We start from the raw sequence: 25,793 nt of genomic DNA on the forward strand, positions 1-25,793 counted from the left end.
GCTCACCAAGCCTGCATTTATTTGTTTGAAACTTATTGTGGAATATTATAATATTTAAAATGACTGTTTTAATATATTGTAAAATGTCATTTATTCCTGTGATGGCAAAGCTGAATTTTCAGCATCATTACTCCAGTCTTCAGTGTCACATGATCCTACAGAAATCATTCTAACATGCTGATTTGGTGATTAAGAAACTTATTTCATATTATTATCAATGATGAAACCATTGTTGTGCTGCTTAATACTTTAGTGGATACATTTTTTCCAGCATTCTTTAACATATAGTTCAAAAGAACAGCATTTATTTGAAACCTAAATCTATTGTAACAATGTACAAATCTTTACTGTCATTTTTGACCAATTTAATGCATTCTTGCTAAATAAAAGTATTAAAACTTGATTAATTCAGACATCAAAATTTCAGTTTTAGGTCACTCACAGGCTCAATCTCTTCACCATACTCTTGCGGGGTTTTGGTGACGTTGGGCTGTTGTCTCCCAGTCTTTCGACTTCACACGACAGCGCATAGCTGCAAAACATGAGTGACCAATATTAGCTTTGAGACTTACACAATATTCAGAGGAGTGAAAAAAAAGTATGTACCTCTCCTCCTCTGTGTGCTGAGGCTGACATTTAAACCAGCGCAGAAATGTGGGGTCAGGGGTCAGACAGTAACTATTGCACGCAGACTGCAGGAGCTTAATCTGAGCGATCACTTCAAACTCCTATAAAAAAAGAGATTTTGTTCAACATTCCCACAGATCTGAATGCCTATAGCCATGAATAAGGGATTCAACAGATGTTTTGACTCTAATAAAGACCAAATAATGAGGAATGTTGTACTTACTCTGCGCCGCTTTTCAAAATTAATCAGTCCACCCTGTGAAGCACAGAAAGAGACTTTAGCCCGGATTCTCCACATGATTTTACTCATGAAATGTTTTGATTATAGTTCTTGTGAAACAATCCAAAAGAAGGTCAAATAAACCTTGGTAATGAATACCTCAGCAGTCTGGGAATGCTAGGTCAATAATAACACCAGAGATAATTCTTTATGAGGTTTTCTTTTACTCTGGAAAGCTGTGGTGGATGAACAGCTGACTCACCTCCACTTGGTCAGGCAGTGCTGTATCAAGCATGGTCAGATCTGTGAGAAATGTACCCAGGTATGGGATCGTCCCCTGCATGGCACCCTGGAGACAAAAAAAGTATATATTTTTGTATACTTTTTCACACACAAAATTTAACACTAACTCTTGCTCACAAATAAATTACATATTAATACTTTTTTTTACTAACCATCTCTTTCTGTAACTGCAGTCTCTTTTGGGATTTTTTCTGGTGGTCTTTGGCACAGCTGTCAAGACTGGCAAATTTTGAGGTGCCCTCCTATGAAAATCAGAGAGATGGCATTAGTTTTTAGCAGGCCCAGAAGGAATTGGCAGAATTTTTCTACATTGTCTGTATTTTTTATTTTTTTTTCAGATAAATGGAGTTGAGAGTACTACAGCTTTATTGGTAGCCGAAAGCATCATCAAATTAGCCTAAAAACATAATAAACAAACACATAAGTGGCAAGAGATTTTAATAATTGTTTCAATGATGTATTCCAATGATTCCACGTGCGCCTTTATTAACGAATGCTAACTTGTAAAATGCCTCTGTGCAAAGAAAACACAACATAACCAGAACTGTGAATGAGAGACATGTGTGTGAGCTCACCCTCATTAGCAGTTCTCGGCTTGTAAGGTAATTATTCTGGTCGGAGAAAATATCGGAGAGCTCTTCAAACATCTGCATGCTGTCTCTAATGTAGCAGAGCAAAATAAAATCAATCCAAGAGTAAGAGCATGTCATTCTTAATAACAGAGATACAGAAAAAAACTACACCATTCAAAAGTTTGGGATCAGTAAGGCTTTTAAGATTTTTTTATGTTCACCAAGGCTGCATTTATTTGATCAAATACAGTTAAACCAGTGAAATATTATTACAATGTAAAATAACTGTTTTCTGTTTTAATATATTTTAAAATGTAATTTTCTGTGATAGCAAAGCTGAATTTTCAGCATCATTACGCCAGTCTTCAGTGTCACACGATCCTTCAGAAATCATTCTAATATGTTGATTTGGTGCTCAAGAAACATTATCAATGTTGAAAATGGCCATGCAGCTTAATGAAATGTGAAAATTGTGATATAGATTGTAATGTCTTTTTTCAGGATTCTTTGATAGAAGAGAAAGCTTGAAGAACAGAATTTATTTGAAATAATCTTTTGTATCATTGTGAATGTCTTTACTGTCATTTTTTGATCAGTTTAATACATCCTTGCTGAATAAAAAAAATAAAAATAATAATAATAATAATAAAAAAATAATAGTGATCCCAAACTTTTAGATGGTAGTGTATATCCAACTAGACAAGTAACTAGTAACCATAACATAACTGGTAAACATAACCAATATTGTTAAAAGGATATATACATAATTTTAGCAGCCTATATACCATTTAAAAACAAAGAAATGACCGTCAGTCTTGTTTATTGACAGGACTTACTTGGAAACAGAGGCCCACGTTCTTTTCAGTCTGTAGATGGGGTTGGACTGCAGCGCCGACACAATGGCTCTCAGAGACGAGAAGTTCTTACGAATGCGACACTCCTGAGAACATGATAATCCATATTTATTTACACATTTTCATTTACAAATGGGTCTAAACAGACTTTATCAGATTTTTTGGAAGGCTGAATCTTATTATTATGTCTACTTTGGTTTATCTAGATCTAAAACAGTTATGTCTCAAAGTCATAGATTGGGTGTCACTCTTTAACCAAATGCACAGAGAACAGCAAAAGCCTTTTGTAAAAATATATTCCAGATCAACATCAGGCTTTTAAAAAAAAAAAAAAAAAAAAAAAAAATCAAGCAACACAAAAGTGCTGCAGATTGATTTAGTTCTAAAGAGCCAGAAGTTGACAGGTTTAAACGTGAGCATTAAGGCATGTTGGGACCGTGCAAGCGCGTGTGTGTGTGTTGGGTTATGCACCTGAGCAATGTCAATCCAGCGCTGGATGATGCGAGCACGCAAATGTGGGCGTATCTGACGTTGGCGAAGGATGGTGCTGACCACACACGCTGTTACCGCATTAAATTGGGTGATGGTGGCACGTATGGTGGGCGCGCTGTGTTTGCCGTCCTTTTTATCACGCTGAGACCAGATAGAGCCCAAACAGTGATGAGGAACCACCTTCTTAAATAGCAGCTGTGGAAGAAAGGAAATGTTTCATAGCTTGAGTCAAAGAACATGCAAAATAAAGTTGCATCATTACTATATACACTTCCTTGTCATCCATGTCATTCATACCCTCTTTATTTTATACAAAAAAAAATTATTTCTCACCGCATCCATATAGGTCAGCTGCTCTGCTACAAGGTCAACCTCGAAGGAGAAGAAGTCCTCCTGCAAATCGATCTCCAGCTCCTCATCTTCCCCAAGGCAGAAGGGGTTGGTGTACTGAAAACCTCCTGCAACAAATGGACAGCAGGTGTTTTTGTATGCACAGGAAGACAGAACAAACATGAATAGAAAAAGAGGTATAAAATTCAAGGTATGGATTAAATAATTACCAGTATCCGGACATGACTTACCTTCAGTCTCATTCTCTAGGCTGGCCTGGACACGCAATTGTTCTAGCAGACTCTGAGCCCGGCGCATTGGCTCTGAGCCCGGCATGGCCTTCTGCAGGAAACCCAGCACACGATGCAAACTCGGATATGATGGAGGTTCCTGGAAGTCCTCTGGACACTGATCCAACCAGGCTCTCAGAATAGAGGCCAAAGCACTAAAAAAAAGAAAAATAACACATAGATGTTTGTATAAACCAGAGAAAACCAGATGGCACACACTAGTGAAGAAATCTCTTATAGTACACTTCAATTGCAATGCTGTGATTCATGCAGCAACCAAATGCCATTATTCATCAGTTCCCTTTTATTTCATAATTGCTTGCAAACTCACATACACACACACAATAACACAGACTTTGACCTCTATTTTTAAGCTTCCATGGAAATGAAACAACAAACACAAGAGCTGCCGGAAGTCACTGCAGATATAACAGCACAGATAACCATGACAAAAACAGAACTCACGTTCTCACAGCGCCTCTGCTCTCTCCAGTCCGACACTGGTTACGCTCCCCCTCACAATCCTCAAAACTGCCATACCTGTGAAAGAAGAGAGGTAAGCATGCTGACAAATGGTACAGGGGGTAACCACTGCATAAGAACCCAAAATAAAGTATAAAATATCAGGTATGAAAGTAAAATAAAATAAAATGAATGCAAACATTTTTCCATGACTTTTCTGGTCACTTGCAATGACTCAACATACATTTGTAAAGAGGACCTATTATGCCCATTTAAAAAGTCTTGATTTTGCTTTTGAGGTTTAAAAGAATAAGTTTTCATGCTTGAATGTTCAAAAAACATTATTTTTCACTAATTTTACAATGTTGCAGCACCTCTCCTCCAAGTCTGCCAGTAAAGCTCTGTTTAGTTCCTGTCACTATGAAGCCCCTCCTTCCAAAAAACACAATGTGCTGTGATTGATTGGCTGGACCAGTGTGTTGTGATTGGCCCCTTACCATAACCAGAAGTTTAAAAGCATAATAGGTCCATTTTAAAGATCACTTTGACAAAAATTAATGTCAAAGGAGGAAATACTTATACTGAACTTGAAAAAGTATTTACTATAAATTTCCATAACCTTTAATTCACTTCCAAGACATTTTGTCAGGCCTGGAAATCACACTTTTGAAATTTCCTGATATTTCCATGTCTTCCAAGACTTTGGGATCCCTGTAGATCTGATATTTTGGCACGTATCCAATTTTTTGTTTATATTCACGCAACTTAACCGACCGCTGATATGTTAATACTGATCATCGCATAGCACGAGCGCTCTTGCATGTACGCAAGAGCATTCAAAAAGAATGCAAAAAAATGGCTTGTAGAGAGCTAAACTTGTGGGCACTAATGTTTTTATGTGTGTATTTAAATACTATATCATTTTTATATGAATTGTATTTATTAACTATAATGTGTTGTAATATAATTTTTTTTATTTTTTATTTTTGTGTGTTTTTGTACTTGTGATTGTTTTTAAAGGTTGCCTTGTTTAAATCTGGCTGGGGGACTACCGATGAAAATTAGCACTTTTGAGCTAACTCGGGTACATTTACATTGTTTTAATGTTTATTAATGTACATTGTCCCCTTTCAAATAAAGAAATAAACTAAACGCAAACCTGAGCTTTCAAAACAGCCAGCCGGAATGCTTGCAGGTTTCTCTTGACATTTATAATGTTCATTACTACATAAACATGCACGCTAGTGTACACACCTGTCCAGCAGCAACTCCAGTACACTCTGTGTGGTGGCAAAGGCCCTGTATGTGGAGAGGAAGATGCTGGTGTAGGTCAGGTCATTATCACCAAATGCTGTGAGGAGTGTCTCTACCAAGCGCTCAAGTGTCCCCGCTCGGATACTCCTGATCTTACATGTCTCCAACTGACTGACCGTGTGACCTGGAGGCAAGCGGTCACCCTCTGCCTGAAAGAGCAAAGGAAAAGGAGAGAAAAATACCTTGAGAGAAATATAAAAGCATGTCAATTTTTAAACACGCATCCAAGTATCGTGCAGAGAAACTGAGGGAGAAAAGCAGAAATAAACAGGGCAAAGAAAGAGACCTTGGTACTGCAAGCACGCTACAACAGGAAACTCTACAATCTGCTTTTAATCAGAGCAATCCTCCTCCTCCCTTTCTGAGACACGCTGGAAAGTCACCAGTGCTTCATTAGTTGAAAAATACTATGATTGTGCAGTTCACACAAAAAAATGGTCCACAAAAAGGTGAATATCTGTGCAGGGCTATTATTATAGTTAACTCAAACTAAAACTGAAACCAAAACCATTAAAAAACATTTTCATTACTTTAAAATAAAAGTTAAGTGAATAAAAAATAAAATATATAAAACTTCAATTATTTTATTTCAACTAGTTGCAAAAGCAACATTTCTCATTTTAATTTAGGTTAACTTTTTTCTAAACTAACTAAAGTAAAACTGAAATAAAAATTAATAAAAAACTATATAGATATATTTATTTAAAAATTGACAACACACAAAATTAAATAAAAATTCAAATGAAAACAGAAAATATAATATTAACAAAAACTCAATGATACTAAAATAACACTGTATCAGTGGAAGAGCAAGAATACTAAATCTTTTAGAGCAACAAATAAAGTGAGTGAGTTGCAGCAGCCAAAACTAGGTCAAACATTAAGCACTGTGACCTCTCTAAAACAGGGCTCTAACTGATGTCCGAACCTAAAACATGTGCCTTCCTTTAACTGCAATGTCAATCAAATCTGCATTTCAATTTTACAGCATGATTACTGTAAAGTGAAGTGGCTTCTGAAATCAGCATTATCGTGAACGTCACATTTATTGAATGATTTTGATGAAGGTGTTTTTTACTATGCACCCATTCGATGTAGAAACATGTTACAACAAACTGAAGCCCTATGGAAACCACATCAGCTCATAAGTGCTTTGTTTTCAGAAGGGTGTTGACAATATGGAAAAAAAGTTATTCAAGGTTAAAAAAACAGATTATACCATATTCACCGCTGTAATTCGGAATGGAGTCATAACAGCATGGCTTCATAAAATAACAATGTTGTATAAACCTTGAAAATCGTGCAGCAAATTTATGGTTGAAAACAATTGCAGCAGAGAACTGAGTTTAATGTTTCGCTGTCACTAAAACACATGAAAAATAGCTATAACATTGAGGAAAACACAAAGGAGGAACTGTTTTTGTCCATACAATTAAAGCCAATCTTCTTTTGTGTAGAATAAAGTCATACAGGTTTTTGAATGACATGAATGTGATTTTTCTCTTTAACCAAGCTTTTACCAAACAAACAACCCTATATAAAAGGTTTATGTGCAACACTACAACCATGAAAACTAATGACAAGAACGTTATAAGAACCCCACAAATAAAATACTTCCGTAAACTATAAAAAGCTTTACATGGTCACCCTTAATATGCCCTACTGTCTGGCTGGCCCAGCATGGGCACCCAAAGTGTTTCTTTAAATAAGAGTGGAAGTGCATTCAGATCAAAGGCCTCCACTCACCCCCAGCCATCTTGCGCCTTTGTTAGCCGCCTGCTGGATTTGGACCCTCTTTAGCGTCACGTTGTATATGGCCCCTTCCTCGACCTCCTCACCCCAGTCCTGTACAGAGCTCTGTAGAGAGGGGAAAAAAACAATCAATGTTACACCATTTTGAATGTTGTGGAGTAAAACTGGGGAACAATATGTCTCAGTTCGGCATAAACAGGAACCCTGGCTTTAAATTTTAGTATCTAAAGAATGACAGACATGATAGGGTGTGTGGAGGAGATGATAACTCATTTGGAGGAAGAAGACACAGAGAGAGGAGGGAGAGAGAGAAAATGAGATCAGAGCTGGCATGGTGTTTTAAAAATCAGCCTAAGAGCTTTTACAGATTCTTAACAGGGAAGGATTTCTCCATCCAGCCTTGGAGTTCAAAAACCAAACTCAGAGAAGTCTATAAACATACACACGCATATGCTTTCTCAGTCAGACACACACACACACACACAAATACAAACAGTATAATGTGATGACCAGCATTAAGCGCCTGGGTGAGTGGAGTTTTTCAGGCTCTGCACAGCTTAACGTTCATATTAAACTGTCAGACAGAGATTTTGATAAATTCTGCCCTCCTCTTCAGTCAATATTAATAAAGTAGAGCTGTAATAAATGAAACCCTGCATAGACTCTCATATCCCAAATATCTCTGTCTATCATCTCCATTAAAGTCAGATCTTTTCTTTCATATTGTGACATACATCTGAGTGAAACGGCTTATCAAAAAAGAAAAAAAGAAAAAATGTCGGGCGGGGGCTTGGATTTATCTGATGTTGATTGGATGGAGCCAGATCTGAATGCAAGCTTGCAGTTGATTGTAAAAAAGGGTTGGGTTTATGAAGATAAATGACTGGAGAAGTCCTGCATAAATCAGCAGAGAAAGATACAGTTATGACATTTTAATTAATAAATAAAAATTAAAAGATGAATTAAAAATATGCATGGATGAATCATTTACAATAAGATTGATAACATAAATTTAGAATTTTTTAAAGACAAATGTCCTTCTTAGAGTGCAAATAAATTAGAAAAGGAGAAATAAAAATAATGCTTTAAATAAGTAAAAAACTCCTAATGAAGCAAGACAAAAATCTTTAGATTTAAGATTTTCTCTGAAAAGTAGTCTTAATATTTTAAGCAATTTCATAATACTCAATTTCATCTGAAATTTTTTTTGTAGTGCATACTGAAGAGACTGTGGGAAACCTTTAAATGAAAGATGCTTTGATATTTTATAAACTGTTGCCTTCATGCTTACACACACACACACACACACACACACACACACACACACACACACACACACACACAAAAAAATGTACCTAAAGGAATTTGTGAAATATTGCTGTTTCACTAACAACGTCACCAGACTTTTTTCCAACAAGATTCCAGAAGTCTGGAAAAAGTCAGGCATCATGGACCTATCCTTGGAATTACTGTGAAAGTCAGAAGACCTTATTCCCTAGTTTGTATTTCTATGCGAGTTCAGCCAAAGCCATGCTATATAGGTCCAACAAGTGCATTCAACTCTCTTGGGTACCAAAAAGTATTTTTGATCCTCAGTAAAACTCTGGATTTGGATTGTAAAGTAACAGTTTTTTTTTTTTTTGGTACCCTCAAATCTTGAACATTTAGTTACATGGGTGTGTTTATAGTTTTAAAAGAACATATCTGTACATTCCTTTCAAAGTCATCAACCTAGACATTTAAAACATCGGCCTACTGAGTCCTAAGTTCAATACTGCAGCACATCCAGACTATGTCTGCAGATTTATGCGGCTGAAAGAGTAACTGTCCCTGGAATGAAGTGGATCAGTCTGTCTTTATTTTCCGGACCGTTTCCTGTACAGTGCTCTCAGATAAATACTCAGCTGGATGAGTCATGCAGTTTGCACTCAAAAACAATGGTAGGAGGTCTGCATACCCGCTGCCCGGACCCTGCCGAGTCCACAGTCTATGCACTGTGCTGCTCCTTTGTACTGGACGAAATGTTTTCCAAAGCGGCTTTTAAAGCCTGCTCAGCGGTACAGGCAGATATTGGAGAGGGTGGGACTACATGAGGAAACAAAATAGTTTTTCTCTGAAATAAAACAAGTTGAGTACTAGTAATTGTGACCACATGATGTGATTCGTAAGATTAGATAGGAGCTCTTTGAGGTCAGGTTTATTTTAACTAGTTAAATTTATTACATTTTATTCTATTGTTTTGTAAATTGTTATTTTTTTATTACGGTCTTATTATCATTTTACCTAAAACCATATTTAATTCAAATTTACTATTTGATTTAAATGTTTGCTGTTGCTTGATTTAGAATTTTATTATTATTATTATTATTATTATTATTATTATTATAAAAGAGCAATGCCAGTTCTAAGGGTTCAACTCCCATGGAACAAAAAAATGATGAAAAATACTACTACCTAATATGTAAATATAGCCTATATTGATGCTCTGATAAACAATCATGCAAATAAAGTTTTAATAAACTTTCTCAATTAAAATGGACTATAATACTTTATGAGGTCAGATAAATTCTCCTAAAACACATAAAATATAGGCTATGTTTTTAATAAACATCATTGAAAGTCCTGAAAAAGCATTGTAGCAATGAATGGCTGTGGGACATAATTTGTTTAGGTCTCTAATAGTCATGTAAACAAACAATGAAAGGATGCTGACCATGTTATCATCCCAAACAGAGACGTTTTCTTCCCCCTACAGCCTGCATACAAAAACAACACAACCCCAAAGTCCATGAGAAACAATCCCTCACCGATAACAACAATAACAAGTGGGTTTAAGCCCATCTGCCCGCTTTGTTTTCATCTGCAGAGCCTGGAGGCTGTTCATCACAAAAGTAGAAGTATTTCTAGAGCGAGAAACTAACGGGAACCGCCGCCTACGTGGAGACTCTCAGATCCAAAGTCAGCGCGTGTATGATAAACAGACGAGTGCGATACAGTATTGTAATAAAATGTAATCTAAAATCATTATTTGTATTCCCCACGACCTCCTCCCCTCCCAAACTCTTTCTTTATCCTCCACTCCAAGCTCTCTTTCCCCCTCCCTCTCCCGTCTTTCTCTCTAGAAGCTCAAAGCCGCAAAATCAACAGTGTGCAGGAGGCAAACGCAACTTCTTACCATTTTAGCTTTCCAAGCGAATTTCATGGTGAGGGCCTCTCTCATCGTCCGGTAGCGGCATTAGAACACAGCCCAAGTCCAGCGAGAAAGGGTAAAATGTTTTCAAGCTATCTGTGTGAATTTCAGAGCTATCCTGTGTGAATTGTCCTCCTTCAGCGCACACACATAGTCCGACACGGATGGAGCCTCAAGCTGCTCCCCTCGCTCCCTCTGCTCTGCAGTCCACCCCCGCTTAGTAAATGACAACTCCGCCCACTGCACTCTCTCTCACTCCCTCCCTCTTTAGTCCTTTGATTTCTTTCTTTTTATTATTATGAAATATTTTGTAAGTTTTTTTATATAACTTTTGATTCTTAATCAAAATATATTTTGATTCGCATTAAGAATGTAGAATGTTAACACTTAAAAAACTAATAAATTCCAGAGAAGTTAAAGTGACAATGCATGCAAAAAAAAAAAAAAAAGGAAAAAAAAGAGAAAAAAAATATTCTGTCATCATTTTACCCCCCTTCATGTGGCACCAAAATCGTATTATGGTTGTGAAACACAAGTAGATGTTTAGCAGAATGTTAAAGCTGTTTTATTTTTTTTGTTTTGTTTTTTTATATAGGCCTAATGGATGGTGAATGCAGATGTCAAACTCCCAAAAGGTCAAAATTCAGTGCCATATGCAGGCCAGTTATAGTATGGTGGAATTTGGTAGTTTAGGTGAACAATTCATTACTTATAGTCATGACTGTAGTTACTAAAAATATAATAATAATCATCATGCCATCGAAATGTACGGAAGAGGATTAGGGCCAAGCAATAATAAAAAATAAAACCATCTCAAGATTAAAGTAATTAAATTTCGAGAAAAAAGTCTAGATAAAATGTTGAGAATATAGTAATTAAATTACGAGAAAAAAAGTTGTTAAATTACAAGAACAAATTCATTAAATTATGATTTTTTTCTTGTAATTAAAGACTTTATTCTCATAATATAATGAGTTTTTTCTCAAAATTTCATGAGTTTATTCTCAACATTTTATCTCAACTTTTTTCTCGAAATTTAACGATTTTTTTCTTGAAATTTAATGAGTTTATTCTCAACATTTTATCTCGACTTTTTTCTCGAAATTTAATGAGTTTATTCTCAACATTTTATCTTGACTTTTTTCGAAATTTAACACGTTTTTTCTCATAATTTAATGACTTTATTCTCATAATTTAATTATTTTTTTCTCGTAATTTAACAAGTTTATTCTCAACATTTTATCTCGACTTTTTTCTCGAAATTTAACGAGTTTTTTCTTGAAATTTAATGAGTTTATTCTCAACATTTTATCTCGACTTTTTCTCGAAATTTAACGTTTTTTTTCTCAAAATTTAATGAGTTTATTCCCAACATTTTATCTCGAGCACTTTCTTTTTTCTCGAAATTTAACAACTTTAATCTCGAGATGGTTTTATTTTTTTATTATTGCTTTGCCCTCATCCTCTTCCGTAGAAATGAAAGGTGAAATATTTTTATTTGTATGGTTTTATTTTTAGTATTGAATCTAAACTATATGCAAATATTATCTTTATTTTAAAACACACATTTACTCTTAAATGCATGCCTAATATTTGGGGAAAAAATGTTTCTTGTCTCATCACATTTTGTTAAGAATTAAAGTATATCATGTAAATCATGTAAAGTATAGACAGTTTATGAAAACAGCAAAATTTGACCAAAAAAAGTTATGTATAACTGGATATTACTGTTAGTCATTTAACATTACTATAGAAAAACAGATGTTAAACATTAAATGTTTAGCTGTACATCTTCACTCTCTTTCCCTGTTAAAACTGAAACATCATGCTGGAATTCATGTTTGGCTGCTGTGAACAGTAAAGCCCTTTCTTTGTTTTGACTGTCCTTATCAATCACTTTGACATTGACAGGCACTGTTAGACGGCTGAGACAGACCAGCCTAAAATGTTACTTTTAAAACTTTTTGTCATCCCAACAACACTCAGAGTGGAGGAGAGTAATTGGGTGCAGCAAAGTACGGAATATCAAATATTGGGGAAACAATTTGATTATTATTAATTATTGGGGGGGGGGGGGGGGATCTGTCCCCCTCATTGTCTATAGTGGTTACAGCCCTAATTTAGAGACAATATGAGGAAGGCTGACGCTGTATTGTCTAGATGAAGGGATTTTCCTTTATCCCTTATGTACAGGACGTCTGGATTTTCATTTGTATGAATGCAGGAACCTAGTGGAGACAAGGTTGAAATCAGCAGGTGTCATGTGGCCCTTCACTCACACGCTTGGGTTCTCACACCAACTATACACGTAAGCTTTCCTAAAGGACAATTAAGACGCCTTAGAGAATCAGTGTGATCATTCATGCAGCCACAGTAGGAACACAATAGAAAGCAGTTCAATGCTCTTTGCCCTTCAGTTCTATCTTAACAAGGCCATTGGTGAGATCATAAACGTCAAGGACTAGTTTTATGAAGACAGATTCAAAGAGTACTTCCTCAAGCTAAAGACATTTTACAGGCAATCTTGCTCAATCACAAACATTTAAAGTTTATATTAGATTGACTATTCTGTCATTAGCAGTTTTGGGGTGGAGAGGTGCATGTGAAAAAGCCAGCCAGAGATAATGGTAACACTTTACAATAAGTCCCATTAGTTAACATTAGTTAATGCATTAACTAACAATGAGCTGCAATATCTATCAATCTTTTTAAACATTAGTTAATAAAAATTCAACTGTTCATTGTTAGTTCATGTTAGCTCAGATAATATTAACAGATACAACATTTGATTTTTAATAATGTATTAATAATAATTAACATTTATTAATATTACTTTATGGTTCGTGTGAACTTTAGGTCATGTTACCTAATGTAACTAATGTTAACAAATGGGGCATTTTTTTTAATTGATCTCAGGTTACCAGTTAGCTATTTTTTCCTAAAGTTTTTGTCCTATGTCTTCTGATTTATATGGAGTTGATGGAATAGTTCAAATAAAAAAACAAAGAAAATGTACATAAACTTAAGATAAAATGAGATCAATTGTATCTTTTACAAAAAGCTGTTCTGAGGAATATCAGAACTTTTTCTATGTTAGAAGATACTTCAAATGTCAATAAAAATAAATAATTCACTTTAGTTTTAGATGGTATTTTTAAAGGTTGCTTCTGAATGCACCTTACAAAATAAAGTCCAAGAGCAAATCATAATTTTTCAATCTATAATTGCCATTGACATGGAATTTAGTCAAGCGTTATGGTTATTTCCTGTGGGTAATATCCTAGATGGAGGCTGCATCCGTAATCGTAGGCAGTGACTTGTTGCCTCGCTGCTTTATCAGGCACTCTCTTTACAGCTTTTGCTCATGAAGGTATCTCACGCTTTCTATCTCAGGTATCTCAGAGCTTTGGTGATATCTAAGAGAATATTTCATTACTACAATAGTAAATTCTCACTAGAAATTACATCAAAATTGGAAAACGTTGGTCAAAAATGTACATTTGCACACAAACTGACCACCAGCTGCAACTGTCAGACGCCATCTTTATTTTTTAGCTTAACTGCCACGGAACACACAGGATTGTGGGATACCAAAGGCAGTGAAAGATACATCTACGCTGCCTTCAGAAATCGATCAGATGAAGGTGATCTGCTAAGATCTCGGAGACATGAAGTGAAGCTAACACTGGATGCCATCCTACCTTGGAATGCATCCTCCAAAGGCAGCATTTTTAAGATTTTGGATGCAGCCCTAGACTGTGGTTAATGTTCTGGAAACCAGGGCCATATTAGTAAAAGTGCATGCAATTATCCATAGGAGACAACCTATCACATGACTCCCTCAAACCACACAACGTCATGCACCATTAGCTGTCTACAGTCACAACAAATTCAATAAAGTGAAGTGTGTTTAAGCAGAGACCCCCTCCTACATACAGAGGAGTGGTCCGGTCAGAGAAGGCTGGTCAGTGAGGGCAGTGGGGCTCCAGAGGGGAAACCCTCATTCTCTGGGATTTGTTCCAGTTCCCAGGCCAGTCTGACTGGGTGTCCTCTGCTCGGCTGCTCCTCGGGGGTTCTGGGAAGCGTGGAGGAGCAGTGGGAGAGGTCGTGACCTTTTGGTCCCCCTCAAGGGACAGCTGTTTGCTCTCAAAAGGGAGTGATGTCATTGCAGTGCACGACAACAAGCCCTGACAAATGGCAGGCGCTTGGGCTGGACCCGGCTGACGCACACACACACACACACACGCTTCTGATCTCATACACAGCTATAGCCCTAGGGAATTGATAGAGATAGTGTGTATCTGTATGCAATAAGCGCACAACACCACTACATCAGTAGTGATGCCAATCTCTAAAGGAAACATACTGTATCATTTGATTACATTCAAGGTGTGGGAACTAAATCTAAAAGTTTAGTGTTATTGAAAAATAGTTTGCCAAAACTTAAATTTTGTTATCATTTATTCCACTTGAAAACTTTTTGATCTGTTACATGATTTTCTTTCTTCTAAGGAAAGGAAATGTGAAAATGTTACTTAATATATTAGTATTTAGTGGTATTTAATAAATACTGAGTAAATTCTTTTGAACTTTCTATTCATCAAAGAATACTGAAAAAAATGTCATGGTTTCCACAAAGATATTACCACAACTGTTTTCAACGTAGATGATAATAATAAGAAATATTTCTTGAGCTTCAAATCAGCATATTAGAATGATTTCTGAAGGATCATGTGACACTGAAGACTGGAGTAATGATGCTGAAAATTCAGCTTTGCCATTACAGGAATAAATTACATTTTAAAATAAAACTGAAAACAGTTATTGTAAATTGTAATAATATTTCACAATATTACTGTTTTTACTGTTTTTGATCTAATAAATGTAGCGTTGGTAAGCATATGTGACAATTTTCAAAGACATTTTACAGACTTTTTGTCATGTAATGGGTGCACAACAAAGGAGATAATAAACAAAATCAAATTCAAACAAGAAACACCACAATACACTGTTAAAAGTAATACGCTATATATCTACTATACTATTAATATAGATATAGATTTTTAATATAGATATCTTCTATGTCATTAATTAAATTAAACAAATAGAATCGAGTTAGAATTAATCAAATCAATTCCTTAAATGTCAACCATTTAAAACGAGTAAAATTTAAGTAAAATTTAAACTAAAATATCTGAAGGACAGATGTCAAAATTGAATTAACAACACTTTATTTTTTATTGACAACATTGAAGACACCAGTTGATAACAAGCAGAATCACTGAAGGAAAGAGAAGAATTAACAGAGGTTTAGATGTTGATGTTGATTTTACTGCAAATGTTTCATTCAGTGTTTCAATTAGCTGACCTGTTAGACTCTTTGCTTTTTATGTCAGTTTGTGGTTTTTGTAATGGTGTTTGCCAATTTTACACAATTTAAATGGTTGATTTAGATTAATTCTAACTCAATTTTTATGTTATATTTTATTGAGTAGATAGAGCGTATTACTTTTTACAATGTATAACAACAACGACACGGAACAGTGAACTGAGGAAACTAAGGGTCTTAAGTAAAGGAGAGCTCATTAAACACCAAAAACAGGTGCGTGATTAATTAGAAGCTATATGGAAACTAATAAGCAAAGGGAAAACTGGTACAAGGAAAATAGAACACAATGACAATAAAACAGAACATAACCATTACACACTTTTGAATGGCTAATATATTAATTCCTGGAAACTGTAAGAAGATTAGAACAAATAAAAAACTAAATAAACTGTGTGAGGCATGAGTTTTAAGTAAATTTGGTTACACTTTAGATTAGGGTCCAATTCTCACTATTAACTAACTATTAACTATGACTTTTGCCTCAATAAACTCCAAATTACTGCTTATTAATACTTGGTAAGGTAGCTGTTAGGTTTAGGCATAAATATGTGCTTTATAAGTACTAAAAAACAGCCAATATCCTAGTATATGCTAATAAGCAACTTGTTAATAATGAGAATTGGACCCTAAACTAAAGTGTTACTGTAAATGTAAGTGCATCAGGACATCTCAAACCAGATATGACATTAATGACATCAAACGTCATTGGTTCTTATGTGATGGATCAATTTTGTTCACTTGGTATGGTACACACTTTGGTATACCATTCACTTTCATTGAATGGAAAAGAGAAAAAATGAAAAAAATCATACAGGTTTGGAAAAATAATAGTGAGTAAATGATATAGATTTCATTTCTGGGTGGGCAATCCCTTTAATTTACCAGACGCTCACAGAGCAAAATGTTTAATTTGTTTTCCTGGTGTTTAGTTTCAGGTGCTGAGGCATGGGGGGTGGGCTTAGGAAACAGGCTTAGAGGGAATCTTAGGGAGCATGTTTAGACCCCTATAGGGTGGCTGAGGATATCTGTCCTGTCGACACCAATGGAGACATACTGAGTCTAAACCTCCCTAGAGTACAATCACAGTCTCCAGTCAGTCTCTCCTCCTGTGGTGGACTCACACACACAAATACACATAAACACACACATATAAACACACACACACACACACACACACACAGGGCCTGTGAAGCTATGGAGCACATCGACATGAGTAACGAGAGCACTGTTATTGCACCACTGTGGGGGGAAAAAACACACATTCCAGGAAATCTCCCACTTCCTGCCTGCAGCCTCCCAACTCTATGTGCCTGTCGTCATTGTACCTGACTGAAGGGCCAGTTATCATGTCTACACTGCCAAAGGCACTCGCAAAAACCTGAGGGATAGAGAAAAAGCAGCTTTAGCCCATTCTGTGTATGTATAGGGAGATTTACGGTCAGATTTTGAACTGCTGTGTTGCACTAGCGTCACCAGAAGAGTTATAAGCCGAGCTGACGCAGGCAGAGAGAGCTGGAGCTAGAGGGCGCTGGGAGGAGACCTTCAATGGTGGCTTACCTCTCTGTGTTTTGACGTGCCAGGCAACACAAGTTCTTCCTAGACATTTGTTATTTGCAGCAGTGATAAAAAAGCTTAAGATTAACTGTAATCTGTGATTCACAGTTCTCAAGAATCTGCAATCCATTGTTGTCATGATACCATGTGATCGTTTTCATTATGCACTTTGCTTTCTTTTATCAAATTCACAAGAAATCAACACAGTCTAATGCAACAGAAATCATTGGATGTGTTTGTAAAAGCATACACAATACAAAAGTTCAAAAGTTCAGGGTTGCCATTTTTTAAACATTTCTTATTATTATCGATGCTGAAAACAGTTGTGTTGCTTAATATTTTTGTGGAAACCATAATTATTTTTTTAAGGATTCTTTGATGAATACAAAGTTCAAAAGAAATAGAAATCTTTTGCAACATTATAAATGTCTTTACTGTTACTTTTGATCAATTTAATGTGTCCGTTTTGAATAAAAGTATTAATACTCACCCCAAGTCTTTCTGCAGTATGTGCACTTTTCAAAGTATGCAAATTTCTCACATGCTTCGAATACCTTAAATGACCTATAACATTTGCCAAAATGTGCAGTAAACAGCCAAAGCACACTGCATGGAATACTGTATTCCATAATGCAACTTGAAAATGCTATATAACTATTTGTTATACTAAATTACTGGATGAGTTGCTGAATTAAACATGCAAAATAAGAGGTTGCCACAACAATGTAGCTTATTGTTCCCTAATGCGTACTGTCTGTAGTGTGTATACAATGCTAGTACTCCTTTCCAAACAACAAATATGTATATATATATATATATATATATTTCACCTTATAAATCAACACAGCTTAATATTGCAGTAACATTACTGTAATCAACTGACAGATATTAATGAAGAACTGAAAGTTCTTGAGTAGCTCCTGGGGTTTTCAGATGAAAGAAAACTGAAACAAAACAACAAGAAGAGAGCAGCATCTTCCCCACTGAGCACCATCAGAAGCACAGGCAAGATATGCCACAGTGGAAACTCTGTCATTGTGAAATATGTGGCAAAACCATCTGTTAGCGTCCTCAAACGACTGGAAGCGACTCTCACAGAAACAGGCTTACCAGAAACTCAACCATTATTCCTTAATGATGCATGTGCGGGATAAGCAGAGAAAGCGTGTAGAGAATAGTGTGTGTTTGTGTGTGTGTGTCCGTTTATGTGCCGCAATACCTTTGTTTTACATTCCCAGCAGAGGGCAGTGTAATATGATTCTGCTGAGTTAGCAACTTCAGAGAGGAGAAAAGAATAAACAATAATTTTATGGCCAAGAATTTTAATGTTAAGATTTATGATATGCTCCAATGGTAATTTAAGTGTTTTACACTATATCCAAGAAACCTGTCACTCTCCCTTTCGTTAGTTCTCAATCTCTCTTATCCAGGGTGATGCAACCGTCTCCATCATTTACCAACATTTTCTGTCAATCCTAATATTATCAAGTTTTTCTACATTTACGTGAAACATCTGGGTTAAAAACAACAACAACAACACATACTGTGCATACATCTTAACTACAGGCTACTCAGCTGGCAAGGAATCCGTTCAGATAAAAAAATTAAAAATCTGTTTTTCCAGAAGTCTATCCTGTGTGTATCATAATAACAGAACCTGACAGGAACTGTGGCAGTCTGATTATACAGTCAGCAAGATTATCATAATCGTTAAAGTATGGGTTTAATATTCTCGGATTGGTTAAAAATCCTGGATGGCATTCTTTGATGACTAATATGGTGGCTGGTTGTTTGCAGCGAGTCAGTGGGTGTTGTTAATCTTCCACTCTGACCTAGAGCTAATAAGCTTTAATTAGCCAGTGTGGTAAGTCTGGTTTGGGCCCCCACATTGGCAAAACCATCTGCCACCATAATCATAAACATAGACGGACGGACGGACGGACGGACGGACGGACGGACGGACAGACAGACAGACAGACAGAGAGACAGAGAGATAGATAGATAGATAGATAGATAGATAGATAGATAGATAGATAGATAGATAGATAGATAGATAGATAGATAGATAGATAGATAGATAGATAGATAGATAGCCTCTGTCACTATCTTTCAGACAGTCTGTCTGAATGTGATTTTGCTGATTCAGTCTGTCAAGAGTGTTTGCTGATCAGACAGTTAAATAACTTAGCCAGTGGACATCACTGGGCCTGACCTTGTCTGCTTCTCAGCCCCTTCTATCCATCCCTTCTTTTTTCTTTTCCTGCCTCTCTGACAGAGGGAGCAGTAAGTCAGGCCACATGACATGGATCAGGAAAGAGGGAATGATTTTTTTTTCTGTGTGAGGCTAAAGAGGGCTGTGTGTGTTTGTGTAACTGCTGCATTGACCTGAGTGGTTCCACACCTGTCATCTACAAGAGCTAAGATGATTCACAGACCTCCCAGAAAGCGAGTTTATCGGCACACTCAAGCACAATCTCACACACACACACACACCATTACTCGTACACTTGCTTTCTCCATTATGCTATATACACACATTTGCACTCACTGATATACCCTGTATAACCCTTTGCTCTATACATGTGGGTTATACATTTTCTGCCCTAATTGAGTGATTTTCCCCCTTTGGACTTCAGCCTGAGGCGTCATGTCAGACTGAGGGTGACAGCAGTCATATTATCAGTTTATCAACTTGTTCCATTATCATATACTCATTGAACCAAATGTTCAATAGTGCAGTCATGCAGACTGACACATCTATGGAGAATGCTATCCATGTATAATACTACAACACCTAAAGAGCATGTAATATAAGGAAATCTCTATTCATCCTATCTATATACACTACTACTCAAAATTAAAAAAATATTAGAATGATTAAATTATATTAAATTAATTTTTTTTGTATATATTTGCAGGACATATATATTTGCTAGATATTTTAAGAAGAATTTACAACAATAATCTAAAATGCATAACAGAAAACCAAATGTTTAAGTTTTCATATAAAATGCATGTAAATTATAAAATTATTGGTCTCGTGTGCAGCCCCAGTAAGTCAACCATAAGCCCTGATTTACACTTTTTGAGACCGCAGGGAGGGGACAGAACATTATCAAGGTGAGAGAGAGGTAACTGGACTGAAACATAAGCCAGATTCGAACCTGCATCTCCCACATGAGCACCACATCTCTACTGAAACACTAAATTCATGACTATAGCACTTGTGTAAGCTCTAGGCCTTGTGCTTTCTTGTTAGCAGTTGCAAAACTTAGTGACACTGAATTACTGAATCGAATTCTCCATCACAACGCGTGACTCACTGAACGAAGCAAGGAAACACCGGCTAGAAACCAACCATCAGCGTCTCTTTTAACAAACACACAAAAGACAGTTGATCACAAAAAGAGAAGTGATGCAGAAATGGAGAATGCTTAGTTTGCGATTCCTATATTCAGCATAATTCCAGACACGCGCTTGCGGTCTGCGCAAAGCTTCCTCAATGTGTTATGGCACTGACCCATATTGACTTCTGTAGAATGAAAGTGAGACACAGGACTGTGCCATATAGGCTGAACATATAAGTGCATTGACCCCAGTCCTTGATCACTTGACTACAAAAGTTTGTGCCGAGGCTTTGCTGCGTCAAGCAGAAAATCAGCAGCTATATCAGCATTTATGGCTGAATGCAGGGAGGGATGAAGAGCGTCATGACCCTTCTTACTTGAACTTTGGCCACCATCTTCATCATTAAAGCCACAAAAACAAGGCCATTAACGACCATTAAGGCCCTATCAAAATTTAACAACCAGGTTTTGTAACTGCGAAGCAGGTTAATGATATGTAGGTACGATAAAGTAGTAAAATGTTTTAAGTGATATAAACATGAAAGCTGAAGCGTTATGCAATCTTCTCTTGCCTCTGAATGAGCAGATTAAGTGGTTTCCATTTTGAAGCAGTTGTGGAGGGGAAAAATAATGGTGTGAAGTTATTCCGAGATAACTTGAAAATGGGAACAGTGAGAGTGAGTGAGAACGTCATGGCTGAGGTGAAGGGTGGCTGGGGGTCCCATGCGGCATAATCGAGAAATGAGAGTTTCAGAGCTGTGGGACGTTTGTGGGAGACAAAGTCATTTTGTGTTGGTCTGTGCATGTGCGCAAATCTGCAATTGAATGTGTTTGAATAGATGTGAATGAGTGCATGTGTGTGTGAACTATGTTGAAAATGTGTGTGGACTGGACTTCATGGGTGAGCGTAGGGTAAAGTGACGAGGGAGCTCTCTATGGCCTCACTGTCAGAGGAACAATAAGCTGTCAGAGGAACAATACTCGGAAACTCTCCAGTGTGAGAGGAAGAGACTTGAGACAGGATGCTGGATAAGGATGGATCTCTCTCTTTATCTCACTATATGTCTTATTCATGAACGTTAGATACTACCAGTAAAAATTTGAGCAATTTATGTTTCTCGTGAGCTTAGAAACTTGTTGATCTCAATGTTTATGCTTTAATGTCTCTTATGCTTATCAAGGGTGCATTTATTTGAACAAAAACAGTAAAAAATGTGAAATATTATTACCATTATTTCATTTGTATCACTTTTTTATTGATAAATATTATATTTTACTTGTATTTTTTATAACATTTTTTCTATTAACTTTTTCACAAACCCCTTAGCATGTGTTTTGACAAATCTGATGTAGGTCAACAGTTACCTTTCACACATAAACCTTGGTAAATAAGAAGCCATACTTAACATGAGCTGTCAAACACTCATATACTCTCATTCCCTTATCATCTCCCTCTCTCAGCATCCATCATTTATAACTCCACCTTACTGCTCAAATCTGTGCTCTGCTTCCAGTGAGTATGTTATGATGCTGAGTCTTCTTTTCTATGATACAATGACGCTGTTTCCCTGAATTGAAACACACTGTTCTGGTCAGTGCCGGTCAGACACAGTCATCAGCGGTCAGCTCCAGTATGTGACTATTGAAAAAGTGCTGACAGAGCTTTCCCCGCTCTGAACCCCCACACACATTACCACGACCACATAGGTTACACACAACCTCACACACCATCCTCTTAACAAATTTAGCTGGTCAACGTAGGCTATATGTGGCCAAACATAGCTAGGGGCTTTCTTGAGGCAAACATTCATTGTTGTTTTTCCTTTTCACCTCTAAAGATGATTCAGCTTCCTTGAATGGACTGGCTCACATTCAAAAGAGTTAGACACAGCATTGCACTTGGTCAACAATACATGAGTGCTATCAGATATGAACACGTTTAGGATTTCATCACACACAAACTTACATTCAGAAAACACGTCTATCGATATGAAACTGTTTTAAAAAGTAAAAAATACCGGAACGAATAGCGCCGCGGTTTCTACATTCTATTCCGCGGCAACGCCAACCTAATCTACGGCGCCGACCAGGGGTGCGTTTCCCAAAAGCAACGTTAGCCAACTATAGTCACAAGTTCCATTGAATTCTATTGGTAACGACGGAACTTGCGATGATGGTTAGCTTTGAGAAACTCACCTCAGACCAGTTTAGTCCAATTCTCGAATGAATGACTCGTTTGATCCGGTTCTTTTTAGTGAACCGAATCCATACAGGGCGAGCAGTAGCTGGAATCCCCTTCCCAGTTCTTTTTAGTGAATCAAAACAAAATGCCAGTGCCAATGTAGTGTGCCAGTGTAGTGTGATTCCGGAACAAATGACCTTTCTATGTCTTAATAAGTTATTTTTAGTGAATCAAACAGGTTACAATTTACTGCACTGTGTTGTATGGCTTGTATCAGCCTTGACTGGTTGTCTATATGACAAGTTAAAGATACATAATATGTCACAAGTAGGCCTATATTTTAAAAAATGAATAGAATATATCAGAGCATATAGTTTGTTTAGTGTTATTTAATATATAATGGTATGTTTTTCGGATTTGCAGCTTCTAAACACTAAGTCTAAATCTAAATTCCAGCAATTACATGAAAACATAACTACTGCAATATGAAACACAACTTTCAGACTTATGCATGAGTATGATTTATTATTTCTATGCTCAATAATTTATGCAGACTAAAAGCCAAACACAATTAAGTTTAATGCAAATCAATTTACTGACCGTTTAACTTTTGATTCTTTTTCTCATCATCCCAGATCTCTGAAAGGCCCCAAACAACACATCCCAACTCAGATAAAGTCCATTTACATGCTGTTGTGAATAAAGGCAAACCACCAAACAAGCACTATAGCTACAAAGAAATACCATCACAGCAGTCGTAAACACATGTAAGTGACTGACCCAGTATCGAGGGCTGCTCTCCGGTGACCGTGGCTGGTACCTCTGCAGGGCCACCCCGCCTTCTCCATCTAGGTCCAGGCAGTGTGGGATGGGCGGCCAAGGGAGCAGTGATGCCAGCGGGTAGTGCGAGATCATGATGCCCGTCCAGGTTGCCCACACATGCTCAGGGCTGTAGAGAACTGGTGCTTCTGTGATGAGGACCTGTGTGTTTATGTGTATGTCTGTCTCAGGGGTGCATTCCAGAGCATGCCCTTTTGTCTCTTTGTGTGAAGTGGAAAATGTCTGACAGATCTGTGTTTAGAAGTCCAAAATTGCTGTTTCCCAACACATACAAACAAAGTCTTTCTCTCTTTCAACCTCTAATTCGAGAAGAGGTTGGCAGCTTCTCTGCTGTGGCCACAAGAGTGATTAAAGTCTATTGTTTTTCTCTCTCTCTCTCTCTCTTCAAATTTGGAGGAGGGGTGAGCGATAAGCCCTGCCCCTGCACTAATATCAAGATTGTGCAGAAAGAGGGAAAGACAGGAAAAGAGAGAAAAGCGGTCTCGTGTTTAAGGAGGGAAACTGAGAGGTTTAAACAAAATAGTGTTAGTAAATTTCTACACTATAGTTTAGTTTTGTTTCTTTTAAGCTTATCATTCTAATTCTAGAATATAGGAAAGTACAGCTATAACGATAACAATACACAGAGGAACAATATCATTGGAATCACTTTCAGAAAGATTTTCTGCTGCTGATGAATGATAAAAACATTAGCAGCCAGTCAGAATTCACCTGACTTTAAAGAGCTTGAGTATTTAAAGCAGCAGACGACAAAATGACAGCACACGGAACAATATTGTGCATTGTTGTAGACACTAATATAATTATCGTTATAGTTCTTTATGTGAATGCGGGCCATAAGGGTTGAAAGACGACCTGATGGAGTCATCTGCTGTCTAGTTAGGCAGTAGCTGTTAGTAAAGAAACTTTCCTGTTAACCAATAATTCAGCAGTGTGGCCTTTGTTACTAGGACCAAAGGCAAGGTTTCAGCAGAAGTGTGTGATAGCAAGCATGTGACTTAATATTTTAGAATGGGGTGAAAAAAACATAGTTTGAAAATGCATTGATATATATTGGATTTGGTGGTCTCGATGCAGAGGACGACAGCAAAGGTTGAGGGTATCTCTTTGGACAGGGCCAGTATTTATGGTGGTTATATAGCTCTGAGTGTGGCATGACTGGTCAGCCATAAGTAAATTAGTAGCTAACCAATACACTAGGGCATACAGTTCTTGGGACAGTTAATAAGACACAGAGTTTAGAAACTGTAACTTCCGATTGTTGCAAAAATGCCTGCAGCAGATATGTGAATCAGTAACATAAAATAACAAAATAGCAAGATCCGGAGGACATTAAACACTAAGTTTAGAGCTTTTCACAGAATACAGACGTGTATACACACAGTGAGCTCACTTTATGGCATTTTCTAGGTAAAGCATAATTTTAAATCTGTGGAAAGCTTCCTTGACATGCTGTCATTACTGCAGACAATCATTTTGACTTGTGCCTTAGGTTGCACGAAAAGACATTGTGCTTAAAGTAATTCAGTTCAAATTCTACTGTTTTGTCTAGATAAAAGAAAAACTAAATAAAAAACTAAAAACTTTTAAATGCTATTAAATTAATTTAGGAATATAATAATGTACATAATGAAAATGGATATTTAAGATTTGTCAAAGATTACATTTAACAGTGTAGTTAAATTATTAAGGTTTTTTAACGATTAACTTCAATTAAGAGTAAGATGATTAGAAAGGTTATCTAAATATAGAAGTAAATATAGGAGAAATTAGCATGCATAATTAAAAAACTAATCAATGATTAAAAAAAAAAAATAATAATATTATCCATTAAACTAATAAGGTTATATATTGTGCATCCCTAGATTTTTAACATATAATCATCTCCTGCATTCATAAAAACAACTTATGTTTGTTTTTAAAGAATGAGAGACGAGTCTATTAAATGATGTAATACAAAGCCTAAAGATGTAGTATAAGATGTAATATAAAGTCTAAGGTGTCCCCTGAATGTGTCTGTGAAGTTTCAGCTCGAAATACCCCATAGATTTTTTTTAATGCATTTTTTAACTGCC

At 36.5% G+C, this 25,793-nt stretch overlaps 1 protein-coding gene across 2 annotated transcripts in view; it reads right to left on the minus strand.

Annotated features, from left to right (window-relative positions):
* The window catches only part of rgl1 (ral guanine nucleotide dissociation stimulator-like 1), a 29,528-nt gene extending 4,717 nt beyond the window's left edge, over positions 1 to 24,811 (minus strand). The window contains exons 1-14 of one of the 2 annotated variants that reach the window (XM_067394679.1): positions 10,392 to 10,615; positions 7,211 to 7,321; positions 5,405 to 5,613; positions 4,154 to 4,228; positions 3,650 to 3,843; positions 3,402 to 3,526; positions 3,048 to 3,263; positions 2,559 to 2,662; positions 1,726 to 1,810; positions 1,303 to 1,392; positions 1,110 to 1,196; positions 851 to 883; positions 607 to 728; positions 443 to 532 (exon numbers count right to left, since the gene is read on the minus strand). In XM_067394679.1, the coding sequence (XP_067250780.1) occupies positions 443 to 532; positions 607 to 728; positions 851 to 883; positions 1,110 to 1,196; positions 1,303 to 1,392; positions 1,726 to 1,810; positions 2,559 to 2,662; positions 3,048 to 3,263; positions 3,402 to 3,526; positions 3,650 to 3,843; positions 4,154 to 4,228; positions 5,405 to 5,613; positions 7,211 to 7,321; positions 10,392 to 10,436 (1,586 nt within the window). In that variant the 5' untranslated portion in view covers positions 10,437 to 10,615. Of the gene's footprint in view, positions 1 to 442; positions 533 to 606; positions 729 to 850; positions 884 to 1,109; positions 1,197 to 1,302; positions 1,393 to 1,725; positions 1,811 to 2,558; positions 2,663 to 3,047; positions 3,264 to 3,401; positions 3,527 to 3,649; positions 3,844 to 4,153; positions 4,229 to 5,404; positions 5,614 to 7,210; positions 7,322 to 10,391; positions 10,616 to 23,658 lie in introns of those variants that run through there. The other variant, XM_067394678.1, reaches the window with a different exon arrangement.
* Positions 24,812 to 25,793: the final 982 nt, after the last annotated feature.

The sequence above is a fragment of the Chanodichthys erythropterus genome, chromosome 9, assembly GCF_024489055.1.
Source record: "Chanodichthys erythropterus isolate Z2021 chromosome 9, ASM2448905v1, whole genome shotgun sequence".
Lineage (NCBI taxonomy): Eukaryota > Metazoa > Chordata > Actinopteri > Cypriniformes > Xenocyprididae > Chanodichthys > Chanodichthys erythropterus.